At 33.0% G+C, this 22,758-nt stretch overlaps 1 protein-coding gene across 1 annotated transcript; it reads left to right on the forward strand.

Annotated features, from left to right (window-relative positions):
- The first annotated feature begins 13,856 nt into the window (after positions 1 to 13,856).
- LOC105340766 (uncharacterized) lies at positions 13,857 to 22,749 on the forward strand. Its single transcript, XM_011446971.4, has 14 exons — positions 13,857 to 14,344; positions 15,450 to 15,550; positions 15,770 to 15,915; positions 16,187 to 16,295; positions 16,542 to 16,651; positions 17,025 to 17,137; positions 17,598 to 17,728; positions 18,078 to 18,245; positions 18,549 to 18,676; positions 18,964 to 19,186; positions 19,629 to 19,767; positions 20,433 to 20,714; positions 21,211 to 21,438; positions 21,692 to 22,749. The coding sequence occupies exons 1-14, from the start codon at positions 14,041 to 14,043 to the stop codon at positions 21,931 to 21,933; spliced, it is 2,424 nt and encodes an 807-aa protein (XP_011445273.3). The 5' UTR covers positions 13,857 to 14,040; the 3' UTR covers positions 21,934 to 22,749.
- Positions 22,750 to 22,758: the final 9 nt, after the last annotated feature.

The raw sequence follows: 22,758 nt of genomic DNA on the forward strand, positions 1-22,758 counted from the left end.
CTCCGACACGTATGAAATGCGCTCTACCTCCTACGTCACAATAATAGTATTTCTAGTGGCATTTGTCGTTGGTGTTGCAGTATTTGGTACCTTGCTACTAATCAGACACTGTAGATGGCATAGAGGCTACGACCAAATGAATGAAAACGACAGAATGAGGATCTTAAATAAAAACTAGTTACAGTTGTCAATACTATTATTGTAAAAAATTATTGACCAAGTATTTTTTCTTGTGCATATTTGAAATGCATTTACGACAGGCCTAGAAGAATTCGACTGGAATTCAAGGTATTTTTTATTACTACTGGCTCGTATCAACGAGTTGACGACAAATTTTGTATATCTTCATTTCATCTTCTTTACTATGCTATTATATTGGGCGTGTTAAATAACTTATTAATTATGAGTCAATGGTTTTTTTGGTTTAACATAGAATAGTGATATTAGAGTAATATATTGACAAAGTCAACGTTTGTTTCATTCTCGCCTTTGAATATTCATTTTTTTAGCTTTCCTATATCATTAAAGGGGCACCTTCATAATGTGACGTACTTCCTAACAAAATAAACCATAACATCAAGTATATTTTCAAATATTTTTTTTTTACCAAAATCATTGCCTATCAGTGAAATGCAATAAGTTACTATGCTATAGAGACATGGTTACGCACAAATGTATTAATGTTACCATATATCGAATAATTACACGATTTCAACATATTTTATATGTTGTATAAAAAGACGAACTTTTAAAAAAAATAAGATCTCCATAAGTAAATGACTCAAATTAAAAAGAGAAAATAAAATAAAGCGTTTGGTCAACACATTAATATTGAGTGCCCTTCCGTTCCATAGCAACGCAAACGCAGGGGGAGTGTAAACACTGCAGCGCGGCACCTATCATGCGCCATGCAGTGGTCTCTATGTCCGATGACATAGTGTCTTCATAAACTATATATTTATTAAGATGCACTCTCTATAAATGCACATTTCCTACTGAAACATCAAATAACTTCAAATTATAACTCTTTTCTTAGTGTTCTAATCCCACTCTAATTATTTGAGACAGAAAGCGCAATCTCGTGACAATCAATGTCCAAATGAACTCGGTTTGTTTGTAATTTCCTGGTGAGTTTTAACGACTTGTAAACTGATAGGTGATGACTTATGATGGATGAAACCTTCCGTGTGATGAAATTACGTATATTTATTTTTATTACCATCGTTATAATCAAAAATTAAAACATCGTTTTGAGTCACTGTGTCACGTTAACTAGCAAATTAATATGGAATTCATAAGTTTGAATCTCACTCTCGGTGGCTTTTCTAATTTTTACTTTAAAAAAAAGGAGTTATTATTATTTTTTTTTGGGGGGGGGGGGGTCAGAAATTGTTAAATTAAAATTTTAAGACGGAGAAAGTTGTTTGCTATAGTTCATTATATCCAAGTTAATATCGACCATCCACCTTTAAAACATTGTCATATTTAAATGTATCTGCATCGATATACCTCATATCAATATTTTCAACATAATTTTTTCAACTTCTTGTACTTGGAGTTTTGTTTCACAATGATATTGTTAACAATGTACGCTCAACACACAAAACCCAACTGCAAAGAAATTGTCATGATTGATTATTTTGCAAATGCCAAGCGCTCACTTCAATAAAAATAAAAGACTTTGATTTTAGCAGTTTGTGATTAGAATCCCCGTAGGCCTAACTAATCAAAATAATTCTCGGATTTTTGTCATTGTCACCTGATTTTTTTTTTAATCAAAACGTTCATTGTTTCGTAATCTTACGGGCTTACATTGACAATAACATAATGAACCGAAGTTCTTACTGGAGTAATATTTCCTTATTACGTCCGACACATATATAACATTATTTATATCTCTTATAACGTTTCAGATTTAAAGGATGCTATTGAAAACATTAAATATTTACTCAGGTCACAAGCATTGTAAAATGAAAATGATTTATTTGGGTTCAAAATACCTATTTGGCTGTAAACAAGGACGAATGATAACACCTAAGGTGTGTTTATCTGTGTGTTGTTAGAGGACTAGAAAGGAAACACAAAATAAAGAGTAACATTATGAATTCAAATCAATGAACAAGGACACATTTCAAGCCAAAAAGGGAAGAGCAATATATTTAAAAACATATACGTGCATATGCTCACTTGTGGAAGTTAATGCATTTTGAAATATGGATAACGACAGCTATTACCATTTACTTCTGGAAAACAAAACTGCTGACATTGCTCTTGGTAGCACTATTCTGATCATCGTCGGGGGAGTAATTGGAGTGATTGGAAACTCCCTCATCATCTACTTCTACTTCTTTCGTGTCAAGGAGAGGGGCGAGAGATACTTTATTCCTGTTCTTGGCGTTGTGGACCTGTTAGGTTGCTTAACAGGTGCCCCTTTTTACATTATGGACAATACTTTTCTTTTCAACTACCCGAGTACAGTAGCTTGCAGTGTCCTGTCCTTTTTACAGGTTTGGATCCCTGGAATATCCATGCATATGCTTCTTGTAATATCACTGCAAAGGTACCTTCTGGTTTGTAAACCTTTTGGACCGAAGATGACGCTTTTCTGGAAGAGGATCTCAATTGCAGTCGTATGTTTCGTCTCAATTGCCTTCTCGGCCCCTCTTTTGAAAACTGCAGGCGTCTCTAAGGAAAAGAATGTGTTCATGGGCTACAACCTCACTACATACATTTGCAGGTTTTCGGATGGATCTACACCCGGCATGTTCGCGTATTTTGCGATACTGTTTCTGGTCATGTTGGCAAATCTCGTTGTAACTGTTGGGCTCTATATCCCTGTATTAAAAAGGATTAATTTATCATTCAGTTTTAAAAGTAAGACTTATGAAATTCATCACGAAAACAATCTTTCTTCACAAACAGACACGACTAATGCAAGCGAATCTGACGGTCATCAAAGTACAGAAAACGGTGTTGAGCAGCAGGCAAAAACTTCCATCGAAATGCATTCCTCCAAGAAAGTACATTTTGCTGCTTCCGAAAATCAATCTCAGGAAAAGTCAGCAGAAAACATTGTAAATAAGCATCTAGAAAGTCAACATATTCCAGAAAAAAGTAGTAATAGTGGTAAAAAGTTAGGATCCAAAACCGAATCCGCTCAAAGACGAATTACTATCATGTTCTTTGTAATCATTGTTGCTTACGTATTATCATACACTCCTCCCTTGATTATTTCTATTCTTTTGTATGCACTAGATGATTTTACGTTCATTTCTATGACCAGGGCGGAGCTGGCTGTGTGCTTCTATCTGACAAGATTGGTGTTTCTCAATCACATTGTGAATCCTTTTGTTTACGGTTATTTCGATACAAAATTTAGAAAACAGCTAATGACTTGGTGCAAAAGAGGCAAAAAATAGAGGAAAACTGTGAGAGGAAAATCAAAATTTATTCCTCGATTACGTAAAAGAAAGGTTTAATATTAAGTTGAGTTGCAGAGTTTATGAATACATAATTTAATTTTTGTTCAAACACTCTGCAATGATAAAATTGTGTGACTGTTCTTGTATAATAGTTATGCTATTTTTCATATGTTGCTATTATCTTCAAAGCTGTTAGAATTATATATAGGAAAATCAGAAAACTTTTAAGTAAGTATACATGTCCTGTAAAGATTTGAGCATGCAATGAATAATAAACGCACTTCAGGGCTATATTTTAGAAGCTCAAGAGATCATAACGACTTGCACCATAAATTAATGAACGTTTATCACTCAATGTTGCTGTATGATGGCAAAACTAATAATCATAGAAATACAAAAAAATAGCTGCGCATGAATGGTTTTATGTATATTTGGTTTTCATTGTGTATAACATTCTATGGAACAGTTACTGAAACATTTTCGCAGGCTAAAAAGAGTTTCTAATTGATTTTCGTGCATTAGATCATGTCAATGAGTTAAAAAATTTGAAAGTTTCTTTGATGTATTACTGCTACATATGTATAACATGATCAATATAATTTGAGTATCGTTCTCGAGAGTACGAAAATTAAGCAGTTTTGTAATTCTTAGCCAAGAAACATTGGATTTATCTCCTTCATGTAATTAACATTCGAAATCAGAAAAAAACCCGTTTCCTTCTAAGGTGCTGTTACCATAATAAAACTGTTATACGTAATTCGAGTTTTATAAAAAATATATAAAGAAATATTTAATTGATATTTGTGTGAGTCAACCAACGAAATACTGCAAGACAAAGTACTGCAATAATCGTGGATATATACACATTGATTAATTCATTGCACGTATGTAATTATGCTTTTAAAAACCAGGTAACATAAGTAATTGACAATTTATTGCTGATAAAGCAAAAAATGACTTTTTATTACTATCAACTGGAGGTTACTAAATAAATCTTGAATCAAGGTGTTTAGTTATACTAGTGCTGTGCTGAGATATATTCCTTTAAATAAAAGAAAATTAATCACGTGCTTTTTCGTTAGATAAACATTAGCTTAAAAATCACTTCTCGTCTTATTAGTTTACATTTTAAAGTACCGAATTTAAATAGTGTTGTATGTGTTTACTCCAACCGTTTACTTCTATTTTTATTTTCCGTAAATAAAGATAAAACTCGTTTTCTAAAAGGTATACAGACAGTGTGAACATTAACTTTAAAGCGATGAACTGCCTAAAGTAGTTCCAACAGGAAGTAGATTAAAAAGCAATACTAACTGATAAAGCAAAGGTTTAAATCGAATGGGAAGTGTACTCCGTGCGTTCAAAGTCATTATACAATTTTTTTACTAACAGTTATATAGTAATACCAAGTACTCATAAAAAGTAGTATATGATACAAAAACAATGATTAAAATAAAATGTCATGACTACTTTCATTTTTATGACTTTTTTAAAATAAAATGTTTATGTGCAAAATTGAATAACTTGTCTATAATGACCAAGTACATTTTAAAATAAAACATTTCACTTCATATCCTTAGGCTTCTTTTAGAACAACGCTTTTTACGCTTTTTGATGGTGTTTGATATTAACACAACCTAGTTTCTGATAAACTTCTTATAAAAAAAACATTTTTGGATCAAACAAAATAAGTTAATGTTAATATTTTGTACAAACAACTTTTCAACTAATAGAGTGTACATGTACATGTTCAAAAGGTTGTAGATTTTGATTAAGCATGTTGACCCCTTATTTTTTTAGCTTTCCATGTGTATTTTGTTATGGATATTTCAATACAAAATTTAAAAGAAAAAAAGCTGATAACTTTGTACATGTACAAAAGAGGCAAAATAGTATGCATGTGTTGTTGTTTTTTCTTCAAATGTTTAATTTTCCATCGAGTTGCAATATTTATTAGTACTTGTACTTTTCGTCGTGGTCAAATACTCTGCAGCAACGAAAGTGTGTGTTATTATATATACTTATTTTAATCTGTTATCGCTATTACCCTTGTTTTTAGCTTACATTATTTCTGGTCATTAAAAAATATACCGATATTATAAACATAAACGTTGACTGCCATAAGTAGTTCCGATCGGAAGTAATTAATTAAGCATTACGTAAACGTGAACATGCTTACTTGTAACATTCAATGTATTTTGAACGATGGATAACGATAGCAATTACCATTTAATCTTAAGAAACAAGATTTCCGATATTGCACGAAGTAGCACTATTCTGATTATCATCGGAGGAGTAATTGGAGTAATTGGGAACTCCCTCGTCATCTACTTCTACTTCTTTCGTGTCAATGAGAGGGGCGAATGGTACTTTATTCCTGTTCTTGGCGTGGTTGATCTGTTAGGTTGCTTAACAGGTGCCCCCTTTTACATTATGGACAACACTTTTCTGTTCAACTACCCAAGAACAGTGGCTTGCAGTGTCCTTTACGGGTTTGCATCCCTGGAATATCAATACATATGCTCCTTGTGATATCATTGCAAAGGTACCTTTTGGTTTGTAAACCTTTTGTACCGAAGATGACGCTTTTTTTGGAAAAGGATCTCAGCTACAGTCGTATGTTGCGGCCCAATAGTATTCTCGGCGCCTCTTTTGAAAACTGCAGGCGTCTCTGAGGAAAAGAACGTATTCATGGGCTACAACCTCACAACATACATTTGCAGGTTTTCGGATGGATCTACACCTGGCATGTTTGTGTATTTTTCGATACTGTTTCTGATTATGCTAGCGAATTTCGTCGTTACTGTTGGGCTTTATATTCCTGTTTTCAAAAGAGTTAACTTATCATTCAGTTTCAAAAGTAAAACGTATGAAATCCATAACGAAAACAATAGTACTTCCCAAACAGACACGAGCAATGCAAGAGCGATGGAAGAAAATGACAGTCATCAAAAGAAAGAAAACGGTGTTATGCAGCAAGCAGAAACATCTATTGAGTTGCATTCTTCTAAAACAGTCTGGTTTGCTGTTTCCGAAAATCGATTTCAGAAAAAGTTAACAGAAAACATTACGGAAAACCTTACGAAAAGTCACCAAACAGTCAAGGATAGCAGTGTTGGTAAGAAGTTTTTGAATCCAAAACCGAATCCGCGAAAAGAGGAATTACTATCATGTTCTTTGTAATCATTGTTGTTTACGTAATATCGTACACTCCTCCCTTGATTATTTCCATTATTGTGTATGTATTTGAAGATTTGACGTTCATTTCTATGACAAGAGCTCAATTGGCTATGTGGCTGGTTTATCTCAATCACATTGTGAATCCTTTTTTATCTACGGTTATTTTGATAATATGTTTAGGAAACAGATAATGACTTTGTTTAAAAGAGGCCAATAATACATGTATATAGCACCTTATTTTTAGTTTACTTTATTTTTGTTTATTCAAAAATAGACACTATGAGCATGACTTTTGACGCGAGGAACTGTCATCAGTAGTTCCGACCGGAAGCAATTGATATAGTAATGTATGTACTAGCTTAAAGAGCAAAGGTTTTTCAAACAGGAAGTAAATTCCGTGCGTACAAAATTCATCATATGAAACTTTTTGTAACAGTTATGCACTAATACTAATTACTTATAGCAAGAGGTATACTTATGATACCAATAGAAAACTAACGCTATTACCGCTTCCATTTATATGACACTGTTTAATATGTATGCTGTAGGCTCATTTCATTTTTTAGACCTTGACATTGATCATTTTCGACAAAACTATTTTTTTTGTGTACGACCCTGAAATTGCATCGTTCATCTTTGATTAAGCTCGGTATGAGATACAGGGTTACCTCAAAAATAGAATTTGCTGTAACAGTCAGACATAAAATCTAAAATTTATCACAGGTGCCCCCCCCCCCCCCTATTCATGTAGGGCTTCCTGAGGTTTTTTTTCATGATTTATTTTTTAAAAGCATATGTTGATGTATACTTCACTAAGAAAATCACAATTAATTATGCATAGAAATATACTCTATTGGCATAAAAAGCTTTCTTATTCCTATACAGTGAAAAGCGATGAACTGTCATAAGAAGTTCCGACAGGAAGTAATTAAAGAAGCAATTCTAACTAATAAAGCAAACTCAAGGTTTAAATTAAATGGGAAGTGTATTCCGTGTGTACGAATTCATTATACAATTTTTTTTAAACAGTTACATCCTAATACTAAGTACTTATAAAAAGTAGTATATGATACCAAAAAAATAATAAAATAAAATTTCATCACTACTTTCATTTTTATGATTTTTTCTTTAAATTGTTTATGTGTGAAATTGAATAAGTTGTCTATAATGACCAAATACATTTTAAATTAAAAGAATTCAGTTCGTATCCTTGGGCTTTTTTTTTTTAGAACAACGCTTTTTACGCTTTTTGATGGTGTTTGATATTAACACAACCTAGTTTCTGATAACCTTCTTAGAAAAAAACTTTATGTGACCAAACCAAGTAAGTTTATGTTATTATTTTGTACAACATCTTTTCAACTAATAGTGTGTACATGTACATTTTCTAAAGGTTGTAGATTTAAATTAAGCATGTTGACCCCTTATTTTTTTTTAGCTTTCCATGTGAATTTTGTTTACGGTTATTTCGATACAAAATTTAAAAGAAAAAAAGCTGATAACTTTATTCATGTACAAAAGAGGCAAAATAGTATATATGTTTTGTTGTTTCTTCTTCAAATGTTTAACTTTCCATCGAGTTGCAAGATTTATTAGTACTTGTATTTTTCGTCGTGGTCAAATACTCTGCAGCAACGAAATTGTGTTCTTATAATTTTATATACAAATTGAAATCTGTTATCGCGGTCATTCTTTGTTTTAGCTTACATTATTTCTGGTCATTAAAAGATATACAGATATTATGAACATAAACGTTGACTGCCACGAGTAGTTCCGATCGGAAGTAATTAATTAAGCATTACGTAAACGTGAACATGCTTACTTGTAGCATTCAATATATTTTGAACGATGGATAACGATAGCTATTACCATTTAATCTTAAGAAACAAGATTTCCGACATTACTCTAAGTAGCACTATTCTGATTATCATCGGAGGAGTAATTGGAGTGATAGGGAACTTCCTCATCATCTACTTCTACTTCTTTCGTGTCAAGGAGAGGGGCGAGAGGTACTTTATTCCTGTTCTTGGCGTGGTTGATCTGTTAGGTTGCTTAACAGGTGCCCCCTTTTACATTATGGACAACACTTTTCTTTTCAACTACCCAAGTACAGTGGCTTGCAGTGTCCTGTCCTTTTTACAGGTTTGGATCCCTGGAATATCAATACATATGCTCCTTGTGATATCATTGCAAAGGTACCTTTTGGTTTGTAAACCTTTTGGACCGAAGATGACGCTTTTTTGGAAAAGGATCTCGGTTACAGTCGTATGTTGCGGCTCAATAGTATACTCGGCCCCTTTTTTGAAAACTGCAGGCGTCTCTGAGGAAAAGAACGTATTCATGGGATATAACCTTACTACATACATTTGCAGGTTTTCGGATGGATCTACACCTGGCATGTTTGTGTATTTTTCGATACTGTTTCTGATTATGCTAACAAATCTCGTCGTTACTGTTGGGCTTTATATTCCTGTTCTTAAAAGAGTTAACTTATCATTCAGTTTCAAAAGTAAAACGTATGAAATCCATAACGAAAACAATAGTACTTCCCAAACAGACACGAGCAATGCAAGAGCGATGGAAGAAAATGACAGTCATCAAAAGAAAGAAAACGGTGTTGTGCAGCGTGCAGAAATATCTATTGAGTTGCATTCTTCTAAAACAGTCTGTTTTGCTGTATCCGAAAATCGATTTCAGAAAAAGTTAACAGAAAACATTACGGAAAACCTTACAAAAAGTCACCAAACACTCAAGGATAGCAGTGTTGGTAAAAAGTTAGGATCCAAAACCGAATCCGCGAAAAGACGAATTACAATCATGTTCTTTGTAATCATTGTTGTTTACGTAATATCGTACACTCCACCCTTGATTATTGCCATTCACGTGTATGTATTAGAAGATTCCACGTTCATTTCTATCACAAGAGCTCAATTTGCTATGAGGTATTATCTGACAAGACTTGTTTATCTCAATCACATTGTCAATCCTTTTATCTATGGTTATTTTGATACAATGTTTAGGAAACAGCTGATGACTTTGTGTAAATGAGGTCAATAATATAGGGAACATTTTTTTTAGTTTATGTTTGTTTAATAAAAGATATCATTTTTTTAATATATATTGTCTATTTAGAAATAGACACTTTGAACATGACTGTTGACGCGATGGACTGTCATAAGTAGTTCCGACCGGAAGCAATTGAGATAGTAATGTATGTACTAGCTGAAAAAGCAAAGGTTTTTCAAACAGGAAGTAAATTCCGTGCGTACAAAATTCATCATATGAAACTTTTTTGTAACAGTTATACACTAATACTAAATACTTGTAGCAAGAGGTATACTTATGATACCAATACAAAACTAACGCTATTGCCGCTTCCATTTATATGACACTGTTTAATATGTATGATGTAGGCTCATTTCATTTTTTAGACCTTAACCTTGATCATTAAGAACAAAACTTGATTTTGTGTACAATCCCAGACTTACATTTTTTCCCTTCCATCCAGCTCGGTTCTGATATATAGGGTTATGTCAAACATAGAATTTGTTGTAGCTGTCAGACGGAAAAACAACAATTTATCACATGTGCTTAAGGATGGGAGCCCCCCCCCCCCCCCATTCATTTAGGGCTTCCCGAGTTATGTTTTTCATGATTTATTTTTTAAAATCATATGTTGATGTATACTTCACTAAGGAAATCACAATTAATTATGCATGGAAATATACATGTATTCTATTGGCATAAAAAGCTTTCTTATTCCTTTACAGTGAACTCGATAAGCTTTTGAAGGTTACAAATTATCTTTTGAGTCTGGAACAAATAAGACTATTAAATTCAACGATACAACATCAAGAGACATTTCATTGATTTGTTTATATAACCATTACATCAATCTTAGATAGTATGTAAGCGACTTGCTTTTGTATGAAATAACACGTAACATCCAGTGAAGTTTAATAAAATCAAAGTACTGAACAACTGACGGGAGTTGATTTTGTCGATGTTTATTTATTTTAAAATCAATGATATGTTATTTTGCATGACAAGTACATGTGTACATGTAGTTTTTAATTTGAATTACGCACATTTTTATAATATGTATTTTTTGACTTTTTCGACAAGAATGTCGAGAAACCCTCTAATGAATCATGTTAAATAGTATTTAAAGATAAAATTAATTCAATCAAACTATGTATCAGTAATAGAAATATTTCTCGAACATTGTATGGATCCAAGCAATAATGAACTCTAGTCTCTGTCAACCAAACGCTCGGCTGACCCGTAAATCTCCGACAAGGATTTACGGAGACAGCCGAGCGTCGAGTTGAACGAGACTATATTGAACTCTGGCGTAAGAATACATACGACTACCAAAACTATTTAAATTGTTAGTACCATTTAAAATCTGACTATTTTCAAGGTATTTATAAATAAGTTTCCTTGAAAACAATGCTTTAGCATACATTACATCGAATTTATCAATTATTTTCAAGAACTAAGTCTTGTCAGCAGCAATGATTTGTGCTGAGGTCCAAACACTGTATCACTTTCGGTTTGTCCAAGTAACTGCATAGGAGAGTTGATTAAAATCAACTCCCAAAAATCATCTATGATCAATGAGTTCTTCTTTATATACCGGAACAGTCCGAGAATGTGCGATTGCCGGTAATAATTCTATGATGCAATGAGCTACATATTCTATTTCTGGTACAATTTAATTAGTGATTTTCACAAAATGATTCTATTAAATTGAATACAATGAAAGTTCACTGTTACTACAGGTAACCGAGGTATATATAGCATTCTTGCTTCGTATTGCTATTTAGGCATCTTTCCAATGACGCTGATTTGACTGATGAATTGTAGTTCCATCTGGTGACTTTCAAAAAATATGATTTGATCTGCAAAATTAGAACAGATAATATTCACACCAAAAGACTAGCCGCTTATAAAACACATAAGCGAAAAGGATACGGAGAAAAGGAAGTGGTTTATCATTGCAGTCAGTAACAGGTGCATTAGACAATAAGCCAGATTTGATTCAAATTTTATAAACTCTATTGAGTATCCTACCAAGGGAAGTTTAAGGATCGATATGACCGAGTGATAGTCGAGTGCAAATGTACAGCTTGTTATCCTATGTATTGACCCAGCCTTCGTCATGTCAATTTTAAAACATAGACATAAATTTGAAAAATACCCTTGAATGTGAAATTTTAAGGCATCTACGACAACGTATTTTTCCTTGACATTAGAATAGGGTAACGAATAAATATTGACACTAAAATGCTAGCCGCTTATGAAACACATAAGAAGCAAAAAGGATACGGAGAAAGGGAAGTGGTTTATCTATGCAATCTTAACAGGTGCATTAGACAATAAGCTAGATTTGTTTCAGATTTTATAAACTTTCTGGTGAGTATCCTACCAAGGGATGTTTAAGGATCGGTATGACCGAGTGATAGTCGAGTGCAACAAAACTCCTTGTTATCCTATGTATTGACCCAGCCTTCGTCAGGTCAATCAAACGCGTCATTCAGTCACTTAACAGTTACCATTCAATCTCATTTCAGTTACCATTCAGTCACATATTATTACCATTCAGTCACATTTCATTTTCCATTCAGTTATATTTCATTACAATTTGGTCAAAGTCCAGTCATTTTTCAGTTACCATTGATTTCAGTCATATATGATGATCCACCACTTGACATTTCATTATATGGTTTTAAACAATTATTTCTTGTTTAAACAACCCCGGTCAGACTTACATCCATTTTACACGGTTTTCTTAGGCACGGTATTTTAAAACATAGACATAAAAGTGAAAAATACCCTTGAATGTAAAATTTTAAGGCATCTAAGACAACGTACTTTTCTTTGACATTAGAATAACAATAGGGTAACGAATATTTATTTAAGACTGAAACAAATTTTAATTGAATCCCAAACGATACAATCGTCCATATAAGAGACATTCAATCTACTATTATAGTATATGTTTAGCCAATTCATTTGTACATCAATTAGAAAATTTGTTTTTCTATGAAATTTCAATATACAGTGAAGTAAATATATTAATCAAGGAGTTTTTAAGAACACTATGTACAGCAAAGGTCAGAGAAGGTGCGTTATTTTCAGTTACAGCTTTTCTGTACTAAAATACAATGTTCTGAAACATAATTTTTTTCAGGTGAGTACAAATTAAGTGTGTGTGGGGGGGGGGGGGGGGGTCAAAGGAATATTTCAGTTTGCCAGGGTTGGAATCCGAGGCATATTTTCGGTAATTTTACAATGTAAATTTAGGAAATATGAATTTTTCATATCTTTTTGACCCCCAGCCCCCTTAGATCCGTGCACATGAAACAATGTACAATGTACATGTATTTCTTATCCTGGTACTTTTTTGATAACAGTTTTCTTCTCTATATGCCTTGTAACACGTACACATGTATGTCCGACTATGATTATGAATCTCGATCAAAGTTGTGATCATTGAAAAAAACTGACAGTGTATAAAATTTTGATATGTAAAGTGATGGAATCCTTTGAATTTTCTGTTCTTTGTCCGTCTCTATAAATTGATTTCAAATGTTTATTTTACAATGTCTCATTTTTTTTTTTAGATTGTTATTACTGTTATGTTCCTATTGTTCATGATCATTGATTCTGTACTATTCTTTTAGTAGAGTCAATGTATGTGATATGTTGTGTAAATTAAAAATGCAATATGCAAAAAACTAACTTGAGTGACTATAGTTCCAGTTGTACTATATAAAGGAGACATGAAAGTAATTTATTGATCCGCACTAGTGTACATGTCTTTATTCTATGTCGTTTCTGGGAAAAGTGATTGTTATTCTTTTGATAATTGATATATTAACTTTTGAAAACGTCACAGATGTTCATCAAACTTTATCAGCTGAAATTCGTCCGTGATTGATGTTAAAAAAATAAATATAATGCAGCCAGCTTTTCCCCCAGGATCTAGAATTTTCAACAATGAAAATTATCTGCCTAATATTATCAATTAACAATTTTGTCCTAAAATAAAACAATTTTGTCCTAAATTATTGACAGAGATTAACGGGGAAGTCAACAATACACAAATAACGTCTTTGTTGAATACAATATACAATTGGAAATTCATTTGACTGACGATAATACTGGGCGACATTATACTTCACGATGATTAGTCGTTCCTACATCCTGTTTGTGTGTATGTGGCCATACGATTGTAGAATCGTGTGTAAATCAAACGTGATGGAAACATAATGAATTATTATTTGAGATACCTTTTATAATCTATTGTTTTTTATTTTCCCTTATTTGACTCCATTTTTTATACGCAGTTTACATACGAGATACGGTCCTTTCCGAGTTGTTCTCGAATTCAGTCACTCGGTTTAACTTATTCATTGATTTCTCTACAAAAATGAGCTCCGTAAGCTCTCTATGTAGTAAAATTTTAGTTGTAAATATCATTCTGGTGACATTTTTTGCGATAAGTGATATTCAAGCAGCATTTAAGCATGATGTTACTCCATCGTGCCCTGCATCGGAGGATGTGTGTAATATAGAGCTTCGTGTTAATTACATCATGAGTATGATGTCATACAACTGGTCAGCTTTCCAAGGATTTCCCGTGGACTACAATAATGGGACGTTTTATAAGAAGATCTCGAAATCGGTGGGATCCACGACCCATGTTTGCGATCAGATACCTTTGACGGAAGACGGTAAGAGAACAAAATCAAAGTACTGATACGACCGAATAAGGTAGTTAAATGTACCTGTAGTGAAAATTGTTTTGATGTAAATTATATTTTTCATTTCCCGGATTTACTGAAGAAGATCAGAAAACAAGTTCAAAGTAGTGATACAACGGAACACGGAAGTCAATTAAGATGATTTTGATGTAAATTCAATTATTTTCTATGACATTGTCGCTGTGGCCAATGCAACGATTGCCGCTTCTAGAAGTTCCTCTTGGTTTGGATATTTATTGATCTCTGAGACATTTATAATCAAAAGAGAAAAAGGAATAGAAAAACATTAGTACATTTTTTCACACTATGTAACTTTTCATTGAGTATCGGTTCATTTCTTTCATTTCTTTATAAAAGTATTTATGTCAACTTATATAAATGCAAAGAATCGATGTTATTTAATTTATTTTAAGAACGCAGTGAAAGATAGGGGTCTAATGAAATACATCTGACACCAAAACTATTTGCCAAAACTTAAACATTTTTATTTTCTTTATTGCTTAACAAATTCAGATTACGTCCCATACACTTAAATGATTTAAAATTTTTCTTTTTGCGAAAAGCAAACTGAAAATTACAAATTATGATATATAATAAATATAAGAAATATTGCTTTTTTTATTACCTAATGCACATATTCAAGACTATGATAGTTCTTCAAATAATACATACATGTACAACTATAGGTTTAAATATTACTGTAAATGTACATACATGTATATATTGAAAGTTATTGGATGACCGGATGTGGAAAGACAGTGGGAATAAACAATACAGAATAGAGAAGAAAAACGTTCGCTGTAGTTCACTGATGTACTTCCGTTTTGTTTTGTTTTAAATGATAAATGCGATAAATATTTTATTATATTACATTTACCATCAAGAATAAGGAACAAACTTGAATGATGAAAACTACGAATGCAACCGTATAATTATTGACATGGTTCCTATTTTCTTTTCTTTTTTTGTTGTTAATTTCTGAATAAAGATGCAAATATATTTCGTTGGATTAAAAAGCCATAATTTTAGAATATGTTCCTGGCTCTACTAAGACATTCTTGGTTTTTTTTTTTAGAATTGGAGGAAGTACTGACGGTAGATGGTAATTACAAATTCATGTTTGCCATCAACAACCAGTTTCCGGCACCAACCTTGGTCTTCCATGATCAACAAGTGGTAACGTTAACATTTCATAAATTGTCACAGACCAGTTCATTTTTGTAAAGTAAATATTTCTACAAAGACATTTTCATCTTTTGCAAAGACTTGAATGAAAAGAAGAGAAAAAAAAAGAAATGGGATCAAAGTGGTCAGATTTCACCCTAAAGTGTGCAAAAAAGTTGAAGCATATGGACCAGATTTGACCCTTATAGGGCCTTGTGTTTTTGTTATCAGGTTAGCATACGTGTGTACAATGACATGAGCAATGAGGCGGTCTCCTTCCACTGGCACGGAATGTTCCAGACCGGAAGTCCATGGATGGACGGTGTTTCCATGGTATCGCAATGTCCCATTCAACCAGGAGAATTTTTCACCTATCAGTAAGTAACGTAATGGTTGTAAATTAAAGATATGAAATTTTATAAGCAATGCATTGTGATTGAGAATTTCCTGTTGTAATTCCCTTCGAGACTCTTTGTAAATCCTTGCGACGTCAGTATATGCTTTAGAACTACCGAGAGTGTCGGTTTTAGGAGCCAACAGGAGGAGGAGGAGGAGGTTTATAGCATCTGCTGACGTATCAAGGACATACTGACTATATACATTAATTCATTATAAGAATTAGTTATAACCGTGTTATTTTGCCTCCAGATTCGTGGCCAGTCCCCCTGGCACGCATTGGTATCATTCCCACCATGGAGCCATGCGGAGATCAGGCCTAGCGGGTGCCTTCATTGTGCTACCAAAAGAAGGGGATGAAGTAATATAATAATAAACGATTATTACTCTTGATGTCGTCGCCATTTTCCAATCAGTTTCTTTCTTAAAACATTTTCCCCACAATATATACATAAATTTGGGTTGATCTTAATTTTTAATTTCCATTTTTATTAGTGATAACTAGTACAAGAAACTCATTATAAATTGCTCTTCCCTACCTCAACAAATTTGCAAGAATTTGATTTTATAACAAATTTAAGCATTTGTACATTGAAATATTTTACAGAGAGAAGATATTCCACCAGTAGATAAGGATGTGGTGTTTTTGGCCCAGGACTGGCAGGCTGCCGCGAGTGACATAGAAGTCGTGAAGGAAATGGCGTGGCTCATGTACTCGTATGTAACGTTCTTTTATAATCATTGTTTGAATGTTCAAAGTAACTGTTAAATACATGTATATCACCATGCATATAGACTGCTGGATTGTACATATAATTTTAATAACGTTCCCAAAACATTTACTTACATGTGAAAATCAGATATGAATGAAGTTGTATAGATTGTTGGGGGTTTTTTTAACGAAAGGGCTAACAAGATAATTTCTTGCATGATAAGATAAGCATTTTATTTTCTGGTACATCAATGAATCGAAAGAACTATGGAAGAAATCGTTTCTTCAAGATATTCTTCTGGGGCTTTTAACAGATTTTTCCTTTTGGTGAACAAAATAATGTAAAACATGTAAACATATTTGTTTTTTTTTTTTTAGTTTTTCAAAAAGTAGCGGGAAATTGGGAACACAAATGAGAACGTATGATGGCTCCATTTCAAGCCTAACTCATCCAATCAGCAGGGCCCTTGTAAACGGCAAAACCAAATCATGTAAGTTGTGGCAGTTCCAAAGCGAATCTTAACTCACCCAAGCCGAGGTTCTTAAGAGCTGCAAAATTATATTATGTGGATTTGAAATATAGCATATTTGTTGCTTAGATAGGTCAATGAGGGAAGTTATTATTTCCTAATCAAAACTCATGTAAGTACGTTGTTACAGTTGCTTTGTTGTGTCCGGCCAGGCCATTTGACGATTCGTGTGTGTGTAATTGTAATAGAATTTCTTTTTGTCGATGAACAAGTCAAAAGGGATCTTCTTATCAGTAAGAAAAAATGCTCAACATAGCCGCTCCTATGAACTTAACAATTGTAACTTAACATAATAGACTTGACTAATCAAACACTTGTTTTCAGATGTAATATGTATTATACATGTAGTTTAACAAAGTACTGTATTTTCATGGCAAGGTCACTGTTTTGTCATTAAATTTTTAACACATTTTCCTTGCAGTTTCTGCAAGCGACACTGAGAACGAGAAAGCAGTTCCAATGGAAATTTTCAATGTGACTCAAAATGGCTCTTTACTTCTTCGGATAATACAAACAGGGATGACAGGGGAATACAAAATCTCCATCGACCAGGTATAATTGAAAAATTCTTTTCTTTTATCTGTACTCATAACTTTCAGGGTTGTTTTTCCTTTGAGCAGTAAACTGATGTGCATGATAAAGCTGTAATTAAAAACACACTCCTGTGTGATTAATTTATCATTAATAAGTATACATCCCAAAACCAAGACTAAACTGATTTAATCTGATTTAAATAAATTAAATATGCAAAAGCTTGCTGGTTCTTGTAATTTTATACTCGACATTTACTGATTTTTTTTTCGTAAAGTGAATAATAGAAAGCATTAGTTGATACCACTTTTCATACGAAGTTTTCTTAGCAAATATGTGACTTTAAAATATTTAATATAATTATTTACAGCACAGACTTCTTCTAGTGGGTTCTGATGGCGGTGATTTAATTCCAACATGGATTGATTACCTCATCATCAACCCTGGGGAAACCTATGACGTCATGGTATTTGGGAACAACACCCTGGGAAACTATTGGATTCGCCTCGAGACAACAGAAGTTTTCGATTTCTTTTATGTGAGGAAAAAAATTGTTTTGACGTTTAATGACAAAAAGGGATATTCATAAACCCAAATATGATTTCATTGAGAAAATTTCAATGTTCAAAATGTTTGCTTGTACCCTTAGCAGCTCATTAGTCCTAGAATATAATTCTAATTCCTGTGAATTTATCAACATCTCAACATAAAACACAATAATGAATAACAATTTTTGGTTTATTATAGACTTAGAATCACTTGTAATTTCATTTACATGTAACTACATGTAGTACAACCTTCAGTTAATACCTTATATCTACAATATCATAATACCATACAGAATCCAATCCAACCAAACGTGAGTTTTGCGCAGCTTCACTATCAGGAAGCGGAAGTAGCTCTTCCGGACTCGGAGAAAAGGGAGTGCACTGTGTCGGAACCGTGTGTGATGGCTAACTGTCACTGGAGGTAGGGGGAAATCTCAAAATATTAAAAAAACGCTGGATCAAGATTACTTAATGATAATATCTAATAATATTTTATTAGCGAAAAGTCAATTAATATAGCAGAAACAAATTCTTTGGATGAGAAAACGGAAGTCGATTTGAAATCGAGCCCCGGTGGATTTTTGATAAAAAAGCTTCACGAAGGCTATTCGTTCAGTACATTGAAAAGCAATTTAATCAATTATAGCCTTGTCATAAATTTACAACAATGATCGTACATGTAATGATTTTTTTTCATTTTCTGACCAGTCCCGATGCTTTAAAACGCTGGGAGCCAAATACAAAATGTGTGCCAATCAACGAAGTGAAATCAACTCCGAAGAGCGTTGCCCAAATACCCGTTCCGATACCAACCTCTGAGAACGACTTCCAGGAAGTTTTTTTAAACTTTCATTTTTCCGGAAGTGACCTAATTAGCCCTCGACCGGCCGTAAACACCATCCATTACAAGGGTCCCCCTGTTCCTCTTCAGGTAAAGTTGATTAACAAGCCAAATGGAGATATTGGTAGGCTATTTTAGTAGGCTTTTTGTAACAAGCTAATGGGATATTTTGGTAGGTTTGTTTTTTTGTAACAAGTCAAAGGGATATTTTGGTAGGGGTTTTGAAATAAGCTAAAGGGATATTTTGGTAGGTTTTTGGTAACAAGACATAAGGATATTTTGGTAAGCTTTTTGTAACAAACTAAAGGAATATTTTGGTAGGTTTTTTGTAAAAAAAAAAAAAATTAATTAGCGTACATATGACATAATATACCTACCAAATTCACAACCCGTTACGAATGCAGAAATATCTATTATTTTTAAATGCACAATTTTTACACTTAATATCAAACCACTTTCTTGCGTAAGTTAAAAAACATTCAATAAACTATGCACCAACTGAAAGGCTAACACATTTATGTTCGTTTTATAGTTATATCCGAATATCGTAAATGATCAAACTATGGTGTGCAACAACCAGGACATGACTACCTGTGGGGACTACTGTCAGTGTACGCACGTCGTCAAACTGTCCACCACCAAAGTCACACAGATTGTGCTCATGGCCGAAGGTAAGAGTCGTAAATCTAATCAAAGGCCAATAGCATGTCCATATTCTTCCTTTTCGACAATCCTTTTTTTAGGATTTCCTGAAGACAGATTGAACATATTACATTACAGGAATTTAAGAGTTTCTTATATACTGAATCTGATGTAATATTTCGCAGAGTTCGTGGTATGAATTGACAGCGTAATTATTTTACGCACGATTTATCTTTCGTTCTGTAGTCACATTTCATGGATAGTTTGGGTCATAAAATATTCGGTTTTGTAAAAACTAATAATCTTTGACCTGTTCAGCATTGACATCAGGGCTGAAAAATCCATATTTTATATTTTGAGGCATGTGAGTTCATAAATATATGAATATCCTAGATTTTTATAATTATTTCAAAGGATTTAATTTTTTATCCAAAGGATTAATGTGACACTTATATAAAAATTCATTAAAAATTTCGTATTTGTTGTCACATTGTATTAGACGGTTTATCAGCATTGACATCAGGGCTGAAAAATCCACATTTTATATTTTGAGGCATGTGAGTTCATATATATAATATGAATATCCTAGATTTTTATAATTATTTCAAAGGATTTATTTTTTATCCAAAGGATTAATGTGACACTAATATAAAAATTCATTAAAAATTTCGTATTTCTTGTCACATTGTTTTAGACGGTTTATCGACGGGAACTGCACATCCGGTTCATCTCCATGGCAATCGTTATTACGTTGTTAAATATGGAGTAGGTGTCATCAACGAGACCAGTGGATTGCTGCAAGGCCCGAACCAGGACATCGAATACTCTCCAGATTACAGATCTGCAAAATGGCGCAACTCTAGTTGGAACAATGGAAATATTCCCGACATGAACGTGAAAGATCCGCCCCTGAAGGATACGGTTGTGATTCCATATAAAGGATATGTTGTTCTCCGGCTAAAAACGGAAAATCCAGGTATTTTTCCTACTCTTGAACCATATTTATTTTTTTACCTGCTATTTTTCACATGAAAATTATTTTGAAAATGTTAGATACATATTTAAAATTTCTTTTAAAAAATCTGAAACCGTTTTTTTTAAATAGACAAGTGGTTGTTATAATTTTCCATCAAGCTTGCTGAAGCTGTCTGGTCTTAAAATATCAAATGTGTAGGAAGTTCGAAAATTTACGCAATAAGATATATAGCTCAACGCAGTAACGTAAACAAAATATATGCTGATTTATATTTATTTGATTTAGGAAAATGTGTTCATTCTAATAAACAAGTATATTTGATTCTATATGATTGTATAAAACATGATGCACGTGCACAATACAATAATGTAATGATCATATAGAAATAAAACTTCTTTCAATCAAAGAACAAAGATTAACTTAGTTTATGTAACTGTAAAAATTCAATGTTTTTGGTTTCTTTGTTAAATACTGTCTTCATGATTATTTTTTCAAGGTTTCTGGCTAATGCATTGTCATTTGGAAACCCATATGAGTGTTGGTATGGCTGTTGTTATTCAAGTTGGAGATCCTATGGAAATGCCCAAGCTTCCGGACAACTTTCCAATGTGTTCCAGTTATCCTGCTTATAACGAGCCCGATTCCAAATCAAAGTCGGACTCGGGTGAAAAGTCAGGATCCAACCATATGGAGGATGATGCTTTGTTACAGCTTCCAAGTACAGGTATTTAAGTTGATTGTAACACACTGTAGCTAATCATCTTAAAGGTTCAAATAGTATCATACGAAATAGATACCAATGAATTTAAACTCTCAAATAATTTACACTCGTTACACCATTATACACGAGGTCTATCTATTCTGCTTTTTCTATAATCTTCTTCTCTGACCATCTTTTCCCTGTTTTTCCTTTTCTTCTCAGACGCTTTTCCAATATCAACCATTTATGATAAATCATATGCATTGGGTTTTTCCAGATGGAGGTAGCACCAAATCACAAAGTGTTGGGAACAGTTACCATAGAGACGACTACAGCATGATGAACATCAGCGTGGGTTGGTTTGTGTTGATGATGATTCTAATGGTCCTATTCGTGTTTGGGTTTTGCGCACTTTCCTTGGTGTTGATAAGCAGACATTGCACCTGGACTTTCCCGGCTCGTAGTCGGCGTGGATACCATGACATTGATACGGAAGAACGGGTCGTATTTTCAAAATGATCATGTTTTTTTCTAGTATTTCGGAATTATTGTGAATGGATTTTTTCTTCAATGATTACATGTAACATTCCCGGTTTTCCACGCTATAAAAAGTGTCTTTACGCAAATAGAATATCGCTTAGATTTTAGTTTCTCCAACAAACTTAAAAGCTTAAGGCTCATGCGCTGATCTAGAAAATCTATAAATTGACAAATTAAGTTTCTCAAATGGCAAATAAATTTAATTAGCCAATTACTACGGCAGTAATTGACAATGCTATATTGTTATTTCATCTGTTTTTAACTTTCAAACTTCATAATGGTTTTCTTGTAAATTAACAAAAAAAAACCATCTTATCTTTTTTAATTGAGAAAGGTGCTTTCCGTTAGTGTTTGCTGTATCTTAGATCATGTTTTTTTATTCACTTTTTTCATACAGTTATTTACTCGTTATATTGTAATGTGCTTGTGTTATAATTATACAAATATATAATCATAGTGTAGTTTGCTATATTTAAGAGCTTGATTCGGCTGATATTGTATTATTATTTTTTTTCCTTACCACTTTGCGCATCCTTAACACAGTATATTGTCTATTAAAAAGCATTCATACAATGCATTTAATATTCAAACGATGGGATATAGGGAATTGACATTACTAAAGTCATGCAATTAAAATCACGGAGAACGACGCAGTTATTATTTGTGTGTATATGTATGTGAAATTACTGAGGCAAATTGAAATTGAAATAATTATCATGAATGTTAAATGGGTTATGTTTTTATTTCAAAAGAAACTTGTATTTCTTAACGATGAAATAAAACCATTTAAATAGAGCTTGGACT

Source organism: Magallana gigas, chromosome 10 (genome assembly GCF_963853765.1).
Source record: "Magallana gigas chromosome 10, xbMagGiga1.1, whole genome shotgun sequence".
Taxonomy (NCBI): Eukaryota; Metazoa; Mollusca; class Bivalvia; order Ostreida; family Ostreidae; genus Magallana; species Magallana gigas.